Source organism: Erythrolamprus reginae, chromosome Z (assembly GCF_031021105.1).
Source record: "Erythrolamprus reginae isolate rEryReg1 chromosome Z, rEryReg1.hap1, whole genome shotgun sequence".
NCBI lineage: Eukaryota > Metazoa > Chordata > Lepidosauria > Squamata > Dipsadidae > Erythrolamprus > Erythrolamprus reginae.
Window position 1 is genome coordinate 97,942,863 of NC_091963.1, and position 16,133 is coordinate 97,958,995.

A 16,133-nucleotide genomic window follows, 5' to 3' on the forward strand; every position below is an offset into this window, starting at 1 on the left:
CCAATCAATTACCTTCCACCTAACCTAATCCTACGTAGCTTCTGCTTTGCATGTGATGCAGCATAGAGCATAGACAGATTGGTCTGTAGTGTTCTACTAGACTGGGATCTCCTTTTTTGAAGATGGGGATGAATGTTGCTTGCAACCATAGCTTTGGTAGTGAGCGGGTCCTGGATGATTTTTTAAAGATTATGCTTAGTGGTTCGGCTATGGCTGTTGACAGCTTTTTTAGGAAGTATGTGCATCAGGCCCAATTGATAGAGAACGTTTAAGATCGTGTAGTGTTTTTTCAACGTTGTCTTCTGTAAAGTCTATTTGTGTGAAGTCCTTGTGAGTGCATGAGGTGTGATTAGGGAATTTTGGGAATGAGCCATTGCTCTTTAAAAAGACTGAGGCAAAGAATGTGTTAAAGCAGTTAGCTTTGGTTGATTTATCGTAGCACTTTTTGTTGTTGAACCTTTTTAGTGGTGGGATGTGTCTTGAGTCCTTGAATGATTATAAGTTGGGGACGTGTATGTATGTACATATATGCAGAGAAAGAAAGAAGGAAGGAAGGAAGGAAGGAAGGAAGGAAAGAAAGAAAGAAAGAAAGAATGTTGAAACACCCCTCTCCCCAAATTCTTAGCAAATAATTTTGTTCTAATATCATTTTAGAAAACTGGGTGTTGAGTTCACTTCTGGGAAATTCATATGGAGGGTGTTTAAAAAAATATAACTTTATCTCATGTTCTTTTTCTAACCATCAATAAGACTTTTCATTTGCTTTCAGCCTTCAGTATTAAAAGAATCACTCCCAACCATTCGCATTTGAAATATAACTTCTCTGCTTTGTGCTATCTCCATTAGTCACCAGAGGCTTTTTGGAAACTATGGACAGATAGGAATATGGTTTCTGGAAACCATCATCACTTAGGAACATGGTTTCTTGGAAACTATGGCCACTCCATTCAAATGTGAATGAGATTGATCAGGGGCTCTAAAATTTCTAAGATAATACAATTGTATTCATTTATTAAACAATATACTATATAAATAATAAATAACATTACAATTATCAATGTTGGATCCTTAACTTTTTTTAAAAACTGAAATTTCTGTACCACTTATATTGTTATTGCCAAGTGACTGCCAAATATAGAAAGGGGAACCCAGTTGGGTCCATTATATCTAATGTCAAGATTGTATATATTTAAAATATTTAACTTATTTGATATCTAATATTAAACTGATATTAACAATACTAGATTAAAATTAAATTACAAATAAAATTGTCTGCACAGCCCTTACTAGTTCTTATCAAGAAACAAAACAACCAATTTCAATAAATAAAATGGATCAACCTTCACCTATGTTGTGTTTATTTGCATGAACATTCCTGTTTTATTTTATACTACTTACTATTGAGTAAGTTTTAAAAACTTAGTAAGTATAAAATATAAAAAATGCAGAGGAAACTTGGATTTACAAATATGTTATCAACATCAACAAGACCCACTTAAACATTCCTGGTTTTATCCAATTTTGTTACTGCAAATGTTTATGAATAGGCCATTGGAAATCCATCACCAGGACCAATAAATTCAAGGTTGAGCTGATCAGCTGCTCCGTCCTACACATTGGTAAAAAAAATCCGAATACTAAATACATACTTGGTAAAACTGAACTAACAGCGGACCCTCACTCAGTCAAAGACCTTGGAGTACTCATTTCCAATGACCTAGGTGCTAGAGCCCACTGTAACAGCATTGCCAAAAAAGCATTAAGAATTGTAAACCTAATCTTACGTAGCTTATTCTCTAGAAACACTGATTTATTAACCATAACATACAAAACATTTGTCAGACCTATTCTAGAATATAGTTCATCTGTGTGGAATCCACACTGCATATCAGATATTAATACAATCGAAGGAGTCCAGAAGTACTTCACAAGAAGAGTCCTTCACTCCTCCTCACGTAACAAATTACCCTACTCCTCCAGACTTCAAATACGGTACTAAATCTAGAAAATTTACAACTATGTCATCTCCGAACTGATTTACATCATAATGTACTCCCTGTCAGTGACTACTTCACCTTTAACAACAACACAAGAGCACATAATAGATACAAACTGAATGTAAATCGCTCCAAACTAGACTGCAGAAAATACGATTTCAGCAATAGAGTGGTCACCGCCTGGAACTCATTACCTGACTCTGTTGTTGCTTCCCCAACCCCAAAATCTTTAACCTTACATTATCTACAATCGACCTCTCCCCTTTAATGTCCCTGTCCTACTGTCTTATTATCCTCTCTATTACTACGTTCTACTTATGTTATGTTATGTTAATATGTACTATAATACTATACTTGTTTGACAAATAAATAAAATAAATAAATAAATTTAAGAAAGGCTGGGGTGCACCTGGAAGCTATTATTCCCTGAGCTGTTTTGTAAGCATATCATATGTGAACAGACTGTGGTTTAACAGGCCACTTATAATATCCTCGTTAGATCTGCAGTGGTGTCTTGTGTGCACACACACAATACTGACTTCGAACTTTGAAAGGCGCCACTCATTTCTCTTTGCAATGCCCGAAAAATACCTCCAGGCGGCTCAGTGGAACGGGAACCGGCGCAAAGCCCGTTTGTCGAAACAGAGCGACGGAAATGAGCGCGTACAGGAGCTTTCTGTCAATGTTTTGCTCAGCTAGCAAAGGTCCTGCACCAGAGCACCGGCGGCCACGGGCACTGCCCGCCATCCACGTTCTTGGAGGCTGCCGTTGCAGAGAAAGCGGCTCCTTACTTTAGAACAGCGCTCCAAAACGTCATTTGTTTACTTCAGATCCTCCCGTCCATTCCTTCTCAGGACAGGTATTTTGTGCATGTGAGCATTTTTTTTAAAAAAAATTACCTATCCAAAGAGGAGATCAAAGAAAAATATTCAAACGAGGATAGTGGCGATTTTGAAGTTGTAAACCTTGTCAGTAAAAGCGGCGAGGAAGTACGGCACGTGGATCCCTCCCGCCTCCACGCTGCTGATCCCGGCGCGCCTCCTCGCTTTCCTTCCTTCTGCTTAGGAAATACCGTAGTCGCAATTCTATTTATCATTTATAACACGTACAAATTTTCCATCTTCCGTAAAGAGTTTGTTCACAGAACTAGATTGCAGACTTTTAAAGTCAGCTGTTCAAATGAAGGTAATTTTACGTCGGAGCAATATTATGTGTTTCCTAATACAGCGATGAAATGTGCATATACCCTTATGGTATGGTTTCTCTCTTTTCGTATTTGTAAAGAAGTACCTTTCAATTCGATATTCATAAGATTTTCCAGGTGGTGTTTTTTTAAAAGTATTCTGCCAGTTTTGTGAGCATTTCAGCACTGGAAAATACTCACAGAAACAGAGGGTGGATATGAAAGAAAAGTCATTTAACAATCTGACAAATCTAACTTTCCCCCAGTGACTAGTTCTTCAAGAGGCAGGGGAAACAGTGGCAGAACTAAAATGGCTTTATTCGAAAAACTTTCAAAACTTTCCATTTTTAACCAGGGTAATGCTTTTTTTAATTGGATTGTATGGTTTATACCAATGCCAGAAATGATACAATAGAATAGAATTCTTTATTGGCCCAGTGTGATTGGACACACAAGGAATTTGTCTTTGGTGCATATGCTCTCAGTGTACATAAAAGAAAATATACATTTGTCAAGAATCATGTGGTACAACACTTAATGATTGTCATAGGGTCAAATAAGCGATGAAGAAATAAACAATATTAATATTAGGATACAAGCAACATGTTACAGTCATACAGCCCAAAGTGGAAGATAGGAATGATGAGAAAAAACTAGTAGAAATAGAAGTGCAAACAGTAAAAAGTTTGACAGTGTTGAGGGAATTATTTGTAGAGTGATGGTGTTGGGGGGGGGGGGGCTGTTCTTGTGTCTAGTTGTCTTGAGTTAAAAGTAGAAGTTAGAAGTAGAAGTTTCACTTTATCCATAAAATATGTTTCCAAATCAATGCATAAGCTGATCATTATCACTCTTGTAAATAATTTCAGCTACAATTTATTGACAAGTAATAGGTATGAAAAGGTTTCTAATAATGTCCAGTACCAATGCTAGTCTGTACAGCAAAAGCAACAATGTGAAATGGTGAAACTAAGATATTTTTATACAGACAACACTTTAACAGAGATTCCAGAATGATCCATGTCCTTAATCATACCTAAACATTTAGCAAGTAAGGAACACTAAACTGCTTACATTGTAAATTAATCTAAGATAAGCATTTTTGTTTATTGATGCAGCACAATACAATCAACAGTGTTTTATTTATTTTCAGCACATCTTTTGAATACTATCTATCACCCAGAGTAACTGAAAATAAGGAGAACCAATTGAATATAGATACATATGTGTATCCTAATAAATCACCCAAGGGAATATTATGATATAAAAGTAATAAAAAGTATTTTTGTGTGTGTTTGATTAATTATAAGATTTCATTGCATTATTTTCTGCTTCGTGAAAAGTGGAATATTTTATTGCTTTAGAAGAAGTGTTACTACAGTCAGCAGGATTGTTTCCTTTTTTATACATTTGTCTAGCTATCACCATTATATGTAATTTATTTCATACATTAATGGCAGGACCTTGAAGGAAGTTCATTACTGGAGGGTGAATCCTAGCAATCAAGGGCAACAATTAAGTAGTATATACAAAGATATAATAGTAGCAGTTCTAATTGTTAAAGGAATTGCTTTCAATCACAGTATGAACTTCAAACTGTAAAATCCCTCTCAAAAACTTGTAGTTGATTTTGAACTTTTTCAGGTTTCTTTTTTTAAAAGGGAGAAATAGGAATGCTCTTTTGAAACATGATAAAAAAATAACAGGGAGAGAAAGTTGAGTTTGCTTTATCTTTTGCCAAAATCATTCTTATTTTACATTATATTCTGAGCCGGTTCTTCCAAAAGAGTTTTCAATCATTCTCGCACAAAACTCAATATATACATTCCTTAAACAATGTTGGCCAGACTGAACGGCTCACCAGTGCCTCTTTATTCACCCTTTCGTTGATTTAAGCAAGATAGATTAGGATTTATTTCCTAAATAAATAAGAATAAATAAAGAGTCCTTTTTTCTCTTCCTCCATCACAAGTTTTGCAATTTAAACTAAACTAAAGATTGTCCTTAATGGCGCAATCCTTCTATTTCTTGGAAATCTTCTTTAAATCAGTCAAGATTCATTCTCAGTGACAGCCTAACATTTCAAAGATGTTCCTGAGGTAGGATTCTCCCAATCCCACTTCAGAATGTAAACCCACAAAAAGAAAGGGCGGGGTTGTATCTTGCGTGCGCTTCTTTGGACCTGGTCTCAACTTCCAGGCAATGAGACAAAAAGGAGGGGCGGACGACGATGCCGGGGTGGGGGTACTTCGGTCGGACGTTGCCAAACTTTGCAGTCGACCCCCGATCGGCTACTTGAAGAGCCACTCCTCTTCCCCCTTCTAGGTTGAGCCAGCCCAGAGCCAACGCAGGGAAGCTGGCAGTGCTGCTCAGCGCAAGAAGGGGGAAGAGGGCGGGAGAGGGACTCACCAGAAAAGCAACATTCTGGGCGGGGATTGGGCACCTGAGTGCACCTTTCTATTCCTCGGATTCCTCGCCGACTGGGCGATGAGCGCCAGCGATTCTCCGCCACCAGCGCAGTCCGTTTCCCGTTCATCCCCGACGACTGTTGGTAGCCCTTTGGCTCCGTGGTCTCGCAGCGGCCGCGAGGAGCCTGCAATGGCCGTCTACTGCAGCGAAGCCTTTAGCGTCTACCCGCAGACAGCCACCGCCACTGCGGGCCCCTCGGGGCAGAGGCCTTCCGCCGCGACCTATGCGCTTGGCGACTATGGGGCACCGCCGGGAGCTGCCGGGTACCTGTGGGGCGTGAGTAGCGCTGGGCCGTACGTGCAAAGTACCGGCGGCGGCGGCGGCAGTAGCGGGAGCTCGGGGGCATCCTTTCTGCCCTATGGCTGCCCTCCGAGGGCCGTCGGGGGCCCGCAGATCTTGGCTTCGCCAGGGCCTGCGTCTGGCTCAGGCTCAACAACTGAGCTGGGCTGGCTTAGTCTGGCTAGTCAAGAGGAACTGCTACGCCTGGTGCGACCGCCGTACTCTTACTCGGCACTCATCGCCATGGCCATCCAGAGCGCCCCGGAGCGCAAACTGACGCTCAGCCACATCTACCAGTACGTGGCCGAGAACTTCCCTTTCTACAAGCGCAGCAAGGCCGGCTGGCAGAACTCCATCCGCCACAATCTCAGCCTCAACGACTGCTTCCGCAAAGTGCCGCGGGACGAGGACGATCCCGGTGCGTGTCTCCTCTCTCTTGGGCCGGGGTAGTGTGCGTGCGGGCGGGCAGACGGCGGCGTAAGGCAGATTCCTGTCCCCAAAGGGGATGCGGAATTATTCCGCTTTCTTCTTAGCAGCCGCGATGCCGTCTGGGCTGGTCCTCCGCGCCCCACTGTATCTGACCCATTGCAGCCGCTTCCAATGCTAGACAGATGAACTTGGATGCAGGTAGCGATAATTAAATGTCGTTCAAGTTTATCAGCTTCCACCTCGGGCTACGTTTCTATTTGGTTGGGGTTTTTTTAACCACCCAAGCTCCCTTAGATCAAGCAGGTGTTTCTCCCAATTAAATTAGCTTAGGGACATAAAATCACTTTTTCCCCCGAGGTAAGTTCTGCTACAAAATCAATTGAACTCAGTGGCCATCGTTTCTGAATAGATGTCCGTAGGACTGAGCTACTTGGATTTTTTTCTCAGGTGGTGCATGCTAAATATGCCAGCACCAGGACACTTAAAACATTCCTGATTGTCCTAGCATATTTTGTATGAGATTGCCAAATTGCAATATAGAGCCATTTAGTAAGACTTCTAACCTGCTGTAGTGACCCATCATTATTCTGGATTAACCTGCTGTAGCGACCCATCATTATTCTGGATTAATTAAAAGTAGAAGAGATCAAAATTTCTGTGTGGGATGTATTCAGCACTCCTGTTGTACATGCCTTAGAGCTAAATTCTAATTTACTAAAATTGAGGTCATTTCAATCTAGGAAGGAAACTTTTTTCATTCAATTGAACTGGTTTCAGATATTTGAAATTTCTCATTTGTCTGCATGTTAATAAAAACATGAATTAATTCTGCCTTTCACATAAACCTGCACTGGATATATTTGGAAGAAAGCAATCTTTGCTTAGACTCAGATATAAGAATGTAGAATTAAGTGCAAACATGAACATTTTCTTTTTAAGTACAGTACTAAAATGTTTGCTATGTACTGTCTTTGCATCTCAAACCCTAAGAGGTTACTTATACTTTTTGCTTGTTTTCAGTTTTCAATTTTTAGATTCATAGCAAAAGAAAATGCCTATGTAAAAATATAATTGGCACATGAACATGCAGGAATTAATTGTTAACTGGGATTGATTAAAAAACATGGGTAATACTGTACCCATGTCACAACTTCTAGGAAGATTACTGGGGTAAAGATTGTGTCCCAGATAATCCAGAAGAAGCTTCCCATTAGATATAAATTAGGAATCTTTACACTCCCAACCATTTGTGTACAAAAGCATAAAAGTGGATTACTTCACCAAGTTTTTTCATTGATGTCCCATAAAGAAAACTAAAACCCATATGTTGTCCCAAAGGTACTTTTCCAAAAGACAACTGGATTTTCTTGTTTTTTTCTTTTAAAACATTTTGCTGCTTAGCCAAAAAGCTTATTTAGTTGTACATAGGTGCCTACCTTTGCCTATTGACTTTTAAAAGTTGTTATTCAGCTTCCCTTCACTGAGGCTGCATCCACAGAAGATGAATCTCAAAGAGCCACTTTGTTCTCACAGCTGTCTTATGTTGTATAGTTACTCTCTCATTGTCTTTCCTCAATCTTAGGCTTCTACACATTATTCGGTTGTTTCTAAATTATTATTGAGAATCAGTTTGGGCCAAATTAGATATGATACTATTCTTGTATTTAGATGAGAGTTTGTAGAGTCAATTACAGACAACAGAAAGTAGGGAGAATGTTTCCATCTTTTACTCTTGTCCATATATTCCATTATTCTTATTTACAAAAGATATTTGTGCAATTGCTTTCTTATTTAGCCTTAAATCGTTAGATTTTTCTGAGGATCTTCTGAAGCTTATTGGAGCTTCTTCAGAAATTCAGCAGTGGTATGTAAGTTTCTTTGAAAGATTTTGCTTTTCATGACCAATATTCCCTTGTGATACATGTCTGGAAAGAGCTGCTATATCCATTCTACTTCATAGTCTCACAGCCAAATTATATGATCAGAACAACTGCACTGCCAAATTAATTCTGCACCAAATACAGAAATTACCTCTCTCTCTCTCTCCATCTCTCCTTCTCTCTCTCTCTCTCTCTCTCTCTCCCTCTCTCTCTCTCTCTCTGTGTCTATCTGTGTTTTGGAACAAAACTAAGACAAATGTACCAGGCTGACAGATAATTGGAATCTTAGAAAGTGGGGAGAGAGTTAACTATGTGCTCCTTTTCATCAAAAATAAGACAAAAATATCCTCAGAGAGATACTTAGTTTCTCCTCTGTGCTTAGGTTTGATCCTCTGTTGTATTCTTTCAATAGTAAAATAATAAACCATCATAATCTTGAGTTATATTGAGGCCTCTTGAGGTTAGTCTGTTACACTAGGTGTATATTTTGGATCCTAGGCAAAAAAACACCTGCATTTATCGTTCAGGAGTTCCTGGCCATGAAATTGGGATAGAAATCTATATTTTACAATTAATCTAATGCTGCTGACAGAGGAAAAAGAACCAAATGCCTATAAAACAAGGATGTATATGCCTATAAAACTTTCAAGAAGCTTTAATATGTGGGGACTATTCAGAAAGTTCTGACTCTGGCATATTCAGCCAAGAACTGATCTGGATAATGGAAAGAAAATTTATAACTTCTGCTATAACTAATTTGAAAACTAACCCTGTTAGTTTTGTGGGAAAATAGACTTGCATTTTCAGAGGGCTGCAGTAATTGTTAAACATTTATTTTTGAAAAATGAAACATATTTACCATGTTTCTTTGAGGGATAAAGTTTGTTGAAAGTTATTTTTCTCTACCTAAATAGCTTTGAAATTTATTTATTTATTTATTTAGTTTCCACCCCAAAGTGCACCTTTTAATTATGGTAGGTGGTGATTGGAAAGAGAAGTTACAAAGGAGAATTTGCTAATACCACAGCATTACATTGAATAATGGGGATATTTGAGTTTTTGCATAATCAAAACTATTATCTGAATTAATATTGAATTTATCATTGGGGTTTGTTTTCAAAATTAAGGCAGACATATCTTGCTTCCAGCTTCATTTAGTACAAAGAGGTATAGGGATGTTATCTATTGTAAGTGGTATGACTCTTCTTTTTTGCTTTTTGAATTTTGTATCTGCATGAAAAGGTGAGGAGTCAGAAACATATTAATGATTCTGTTTAATCTTCTCTTAAAATGCCACACATAAAGATGAATAACACATAATTAACAAAGAAAAATCCAAGTGGCTACTGGTAGAGATAATGAAAACTTTTATATCTCTGGCTCAGATTACTTGTGTAAATGTCAGGCCATTGTTAAAACAGAACAGAAAGCTGAGGAGAAGCATTTGTAATGCAAAGGAGTTTTGCAATGTAGCTTTTCCTGACAGGCCACAAACTAATAAAAACAAAAAATCATATAAACTTCTATGAGAGAATGTTAAAGATGTTGTTGTTTAATGGTGGCATTGGTGGAGGGCAATTAATGGTCAGAGGGCAAGAGGAAGATATAATCATATAACAGCAGAACTTTTAAAATGTGTCCCCACCCCCATTCCTTATGGGCATGAGTAGCGGTGGGCAAAAGGGAAACACATCTTATTGCTTTGTTTTCCACTGACTTGGGGTATGAACCCCATGAATGTTTGAGCACAACAAGGCAGGTTTGGGTGACATAGCCCACTAACCACAGCTTGCTTGTCCTTGATTTTATGCAATCTCAAGGGCAGCATTTGAGCACAGAAATTATGTGCTGCAACCAGAGACTACAGTAAATGAATCCCAAGGCAAATGCACTGTTTAATCTGTTTCCTTAATATGTATTAAAGTAATTGATTAATGAGAATGCCAAGTCTGTTATGCAGAAAAGGTTTTATGTTTCAGAAGGGTTTAAAGAATTTGGGCATATGGAGTGAAACTTTGGCCAGAAAAAAAAGAAAACACTTCTGAAAACTAATGTTGCATTTGTGGTATCAAAATGGCAATTTAAAATTAGCATGAGGATGTGTGGGTGTTTACATGCATACACACGTGAAGGGTTTTTGAATAATATGAACACAGATATGATTAATTATTCTGGCTAAAATTTGGATTCATTTATAACTAAAAGTTGAGGTGTGCCTCGATTATGAAGAATTTTCTCCCCACGCCATCCTTTTTATTGTAGTATTATAAAACTTGTTAATTGTATTATTTCAGTACAATGATGTTTATATAATATAATTAAACATTGGCATTTATTTTATTATTTATAGCCCCTAGTATTGAAAACACCCCAGAGTATTGAATGTAATTATAATTTATCAGTATAATAAGCATAACATTATTTAATTTTTCCTCATTAAGACAACTGCCGTTGTCACATTATAATATTTGTTATATGGTAAGGTTTTGATCTTAATTATTTAATATAAAAGAAGTTCTTATTGAATTGGATATGATTTTAGGAGAAATATACATACATTTGATAGTGAAGGAAGAAAATAATCAGATCACTTTCATTGAATGGTGTGGCCTAACTGACAGGATTTCATTTACCCTCAGTAATGTCCTGAAATTAAATGCTAGCCTTACTCTCATCTGTTCTTCCTGAAACTCTTTCGTAACTAGATACAGTATAGAATGTATAATATAGGAAATAAAAACACACAGTGAGATATCTTCACATCAGCTTTCATTCCATACAATTTCCTGATCAAACCTGTATCCCTGTTATCCCATGTTTAACATTTGATAATCAACAATCAAATCAACAAGGAGTATAACACACAATAAATCTATGGATTAAGTTAGTATATGTAAGTAATGATGATAATTGTAAATTTTGATTATACATGGACATATCTAAAGGATTATTTCATATTCAAGGTTATGGGACACTTTTCTCTTGCAAAACTTTAGCAACCTATTCTTCACAATTCATGTTCTTCAACACATACAATATTCTTCTTTCCTTAGTGTGGTTATGTTCCACCTGAGCTGGGCTACAAATCCTAATACACCAGCCAGCTGCACTTCCCACCCTAAACTTTTCCAGTTAGCTGCATAGTGGGCAACAGTATAATGAAGATTCGTGCACAAGATGAAATAACTTGGATGGCAACTGATCCACTTGTGCATGGCTGTGTGCATGGCTTGGGAACTTCAACAATGTTCCTAGGTTGAACTCCCTGGTACTCACCAAGAATATCCACAGTTCTGAACTTTGCAATGCACAGTTGACAATTACGCATTGCTGCCAACTCATGAATTTTCCCATATAAAGAGGCCACAACTCCATATCTGGAGGTAACATAATCAAATCATTCGGGGTGTGGCCATACAGGCTGTGTAATGATTTCTATAGTCTTTAATTTCTTGGGAACCAGTATGCAGAGCAGCAAATGAGCCAGCCATTGTTCATCAAAGAAAGCACCCTCTATCCTTTGTCATCTTTAGAGTATCCACAATGGAAATTTGTTTTTAAAATTATTCTTTCTGGTTTTAACCAATGTTCACATAGGAGCAGCTGTAGCTTTATACATTGTAGGTATACAGTCTGGAGCCAATTGTAAAAAAATATACATTTACTTTTTCACTTTTAAAAATTGCAGCCAATATGGTTTGATGGTAGTAATGATCATTTTCTATATTGTGCCCACTTTCCCTTTGTTATGCAAAGCATCTGTTTTTAAGATTTAATATATTTTAGAGATATTTTCTGCTTAGTACATAGACTGAATGAAGAATCCCTGCTGTTCCTTGCTCTCCTCTTTTTCTAGAGTTTGGGATTTCTTCCCCTTTTTTATGGTTTCTCTCCTGGGGGGGGCAGTGTTTTGATCCAGCCGTACAAAAGGAGCATTGATGTTTAAAGCTGGGGAATATGGGATTCTGCTTGGGTTGGAAATGAATTCTTCTTTTTCAACTTTTTCCTCTTATTCTTCAGGGAAGGGAAATTACTGGACCTTAGACCCAAACTGTGAGAAAATGTTTGACAATGGGAACTTCCGCCGCAAGCGGAAGAGACGTTCGGATCCCAGTGCCTCTGGAGTGGCATCGGATGTTTCGACCTTGGGGACCCTGAAGACTCAGGAAGGGATCCCCATCGCTTTAGACCCTGGAAAGCCCTGCAGCCCTTCCTCAGTTCTGGAGCCAACAGCCTCTCTGAGAGACACCTCAAAGAGCAACTCTCCACCTGTGGTTGCCCCATCGACCCCAAGCTGCCTCAGCACCTTTTTCAGCGGCATGAACTCCCTCAACAGTGGGCCTCGTCTTCCTGAACTGCAGCATCGAAGCCACCCTGCCGGCACAATTAGAGGCAGCAGTTTCAACCAGGATCCTTCTTCGACAGAGCAGCTGCAACGAGTCTCTGGTCCGGCTGGTACCTACTATAGCCATTTCCATCCTAGTAGTGGAGGCCAGGCAGGACAGTACAATCATTTATACAACTTCACAGTCAACAGCCTCATTTATGCCCGGGAAGGCACGGAAGTATAAGGCTGATTGCTCTGACCTAGCAAAGCAGACCAGAGAGCTTCTTCATTTTTCTAATTTTAAAACAAAAATCTGCATCAAACATCCGGAAGGCAGAAAAGGTTTTGGAAACCTGCTGTTTGAAAAACATTGTACAGTATTCTGCTGTTCCTGCCTATTGTGAAGATGCAACATAATTTTGATTATTGAGGCTCTCTGGAAGGAGTGGTTTAGAAAGATTTCAGGGATTTATACTAAATATATAAAAATAGTACATTGGTCACATTTTCTTTAGTTATTGAGCCATTGTTCATGGCACTATGGTGTAAAAGAAACAAAAGGAGATTTAATGAAGTCCTTTTATCAGTGTAAAAAAAAAGCTGAATGTTTTTGATGATGCAAAGCTTGTGGTAGATGCTGCAGAATACCTGACAGTTGTTTGACAATCTGCTAAAGTCTGGTTCACCAGTCCTCAGCCAACCATTAAATTTAAATGATGAAATTTATTGAATCTCACTTGCTCATAAACATTGTTTGAGTTCAGTCTGGTAAATCACAGGTCTTAGATTAAAAACTATATTACTGACATAGTTTAGTAATTAATGGCAAAATTACTGTGCACTTTTATACAAGAGGGCAGTGTGAACCACTTCTTTTATGGTGAAGTTATTATTGCTACATATATTTTCATGGATACAAATTCCATGAAAATTGGTGCACCCAGGACAGGTGTTAAGTCATTCAGTGCAGTTGGCTTGGGACTATATTATTTCAGATGTGGATGGAGGAAATAAAATATTTGATCCTCTGCCATATCAGAAACTTCCAGTATAGAGAAAACTACTTTGTCCCAATAAATCTTTTGTGTTGGGATGATTTGTTTTTTTTCTGTGTGAAGGGCTATATTTTTTCAACATATGGCTTCTGAAAAATACCACATTCCGAACTGGTACATTATATAACAACAATTATATAAAGGTGGAATATCTTCCTGGGAGCCTTCCTTTCCATACTACATGTGACTGCCTAGTTGCTAGGATTAAGAACTAATTTTTGTGAAAACATGAGATTGATAGGGCTTTCTGCCAAAGACATACACTTTTAACCTTCCATTTTCAGCAGAACAAACATCTTGCATATTTTTTAAAATATATGCTACTTTGTAATAGGCTTCACTATATATGTATTCTTACATGTCTTTATTTGTACATTATGAAATGATACTTATTTAAAATATTTTTGGAAAGTTTGTATTTTTCTTCAATAGTTTATTAATAAATTTTTCAAGTTGTTACATTTTTACACATTTCTTCAACTTTTCCATTATGTGTTTTTCTATTTCTAAATAGGATTTGGAAAAAAATCAGATGGATGGATGGATGGATGGATGGATGGATGGATAGATAGATAGATTTAGAATACAGATTTTTTTGTTATGAACATTTCATTGAAATGAAACCACAATTGCAGTGCTCCCATTTTTTAATCAACCACTTCATTTTAATGAACAGCCACAGAAATAAGCCTCAAAATAGCATTGTCAGACTTTTTCATTCTGATTGGACAGTTTGTATGCATTATTTTTTCTTCTTGAATTGATAAAAATCTGAAGTCTCCAGTCTCTGCATCATATCAAAAAGTAGCTTACATTTATCTAATTTAATATAAATTGGAATTTTAATAGAAATGAATTCTGGGCTGGAGCAACTTATCTTTTTAATATGACAATTAATGGTCAAATTACCTATTGGTTAATTAAGTTAAAGAAACATCTTGCCACTTTTATTTTGAAAATATTCTTGCTTGCTTTCTAAAAGATATAACAAATTTTAATTGTTTAGAAAGGTGCTATTTTCAAAAAGTTCAGGTTTTCTAAAACTTTATTTTTCCCTTAAATTTTCATCCCTGCTAAAGGCAAGCAATGTAAATACAATCTATATATTACTTCTAATGATAGTTGTCTCTGTCATCTCAGTCTGACCTAAGGAACAGTTGGAGTTTGATTTGGGACTCCTAAATGTGTGCTGAACTATAGTTATTACTACCCTAGCCCGATAGATAACTACAAGTAAGGGATTATGGCAATTACTTATTCTTGATATCATGATTGATTATGGACATTATCTTCTCATTCCTAAACAAATATGGATGTCAAGACTGAAAGACATTGGATTATGACTCAAAAGAATTCCCATGGAAGGGACACTTTTTTGGAAATTATTTAACTATCCAGTTGATAAACATATTTAAATTCAGAAATGTTACTTACTATCTTCCCTACCTGAGTATAAATTATAACACATTTTTATATATCTATCCAAATGGTTGGCATAGAATTACACCCCCAAAAACATATTGCAGTTTCACTATAGCCGATAGCTGCATAAGAACAGACTCTTTGGATGTACAGTAGCATCATGTAATTGTAATTGGGTGTTTGAATGAGATGTCAAAGACACTCCAGTAATAAATTCCAGATTCTATTAGATCAGAAGTATAGAACCCCAAGCAGCTTTTCCAGGACTTGTTCTCTCCAAAAACTCTAAAACCATCCTAGAGTTCCCACAATGGTGGGATGTGCTTTGTGGAGTGGTCTGCTAGGCCAGAAAGCCAAAAAGGACCCAGGGGTTTCCTTCATGTAATGGAAGGTGTGAAAACAAGGGGAAGGGATGCTATCTAGGAAACAATCAGAGAGAGAGAGGATTACCATCCTAATGGATCAAGCAGTTAAAAGTAGACACAGAAAGTTAACGAGTAAATCAAAAAGGTATAGAGAATAGGACAAGAGAAGGAACAGAAGCTGCCCAGACCCAGAATAGCCACTGCTATTGTTCTACATCCATCTAAGCTGGAAGAGCTGTTGCTGGGAAGACATCTTAGTTGTACAATTAGGAAAAGTATTTAACCAACTGCCACCAAATCTGAACTTTTGATTCGACTCTAAATTATCTGCAGCCAGGACATCAGATTGACAAAGTGTTGTTGTTTATGATGCTTAAAAGCAAAATTGGAAGAATCTGGGCAACATAATTTAATTTCCTCTCAGTATTCTGAACCAATGTCCTCCAGCAGGTAAACTCCACGCAGTTATGTATATGTTAGTGACATATGAAGCCAGCCTTTGTTCTAGATCGACCCGTCGACTAAACAATGTTGGCTAGCGGGACCCAGGGGAAGAGCCTTCTCTGTAGTGGCCCCAACCCTTTGGAACCAGCTCCCACCTGGAGATCAGGACTGCCCCCACCCTCCTTGCCTTTCGTAAACTTCTTAAAACCCACCTCTGCCATCAGGCATGGAGGAACTGAGATATCTCCCCTTACCTATATAGTTTTATGTATGGAATGTTTATGTG

The 16,133-nt window shown here is 37.8% G+C and overlaps 1 protein-coding gene across 1 annotated transcript; it reads left to right on the forward strand.

Moving 5' to 3' along the window:
- The first annotated feature begins 5,664 nt into the window (after positions 1 to 5,664).
- Positions 5,665 to 12,805, forward strand: FOXI3 (forkhead box I3). The gene is made up of 2 exons (XM_070726412.1): positions 5,665 to 6,343; positions 12,255 to 12,805. The coding sequence occupies exons 1-2, from the start codon at positions 5,665 to 5,667 to the stop codon at positions 12,803 to 12,805; spliced, it is 1,230 nt and encodes a 409-aa protein (XP_070582513.1).
- The last annotated feature ends 3,328 nt before the right edge of the window (positions 12,806 to 16,133 follow it).

What these genes read in the sequence shown, in the direction of transcription:
- FOXI3 (XM_070726412.1), top strand. Translation starts at nt 5,665, where the DNA reads ATGAGCGCCAGCGATTCTCCGCCACCAGCGCAGTCCGTTTCCCGTTCA. An exon ending in GCGGGACGAGGACGATCCCG is followed by an intron (nt 6,344 to 12,254) that starts GTGCGTGTCTCC and finishes CTTATTCTTCAG; the next exon opens with GGAAGGGAAATTACTGGACC.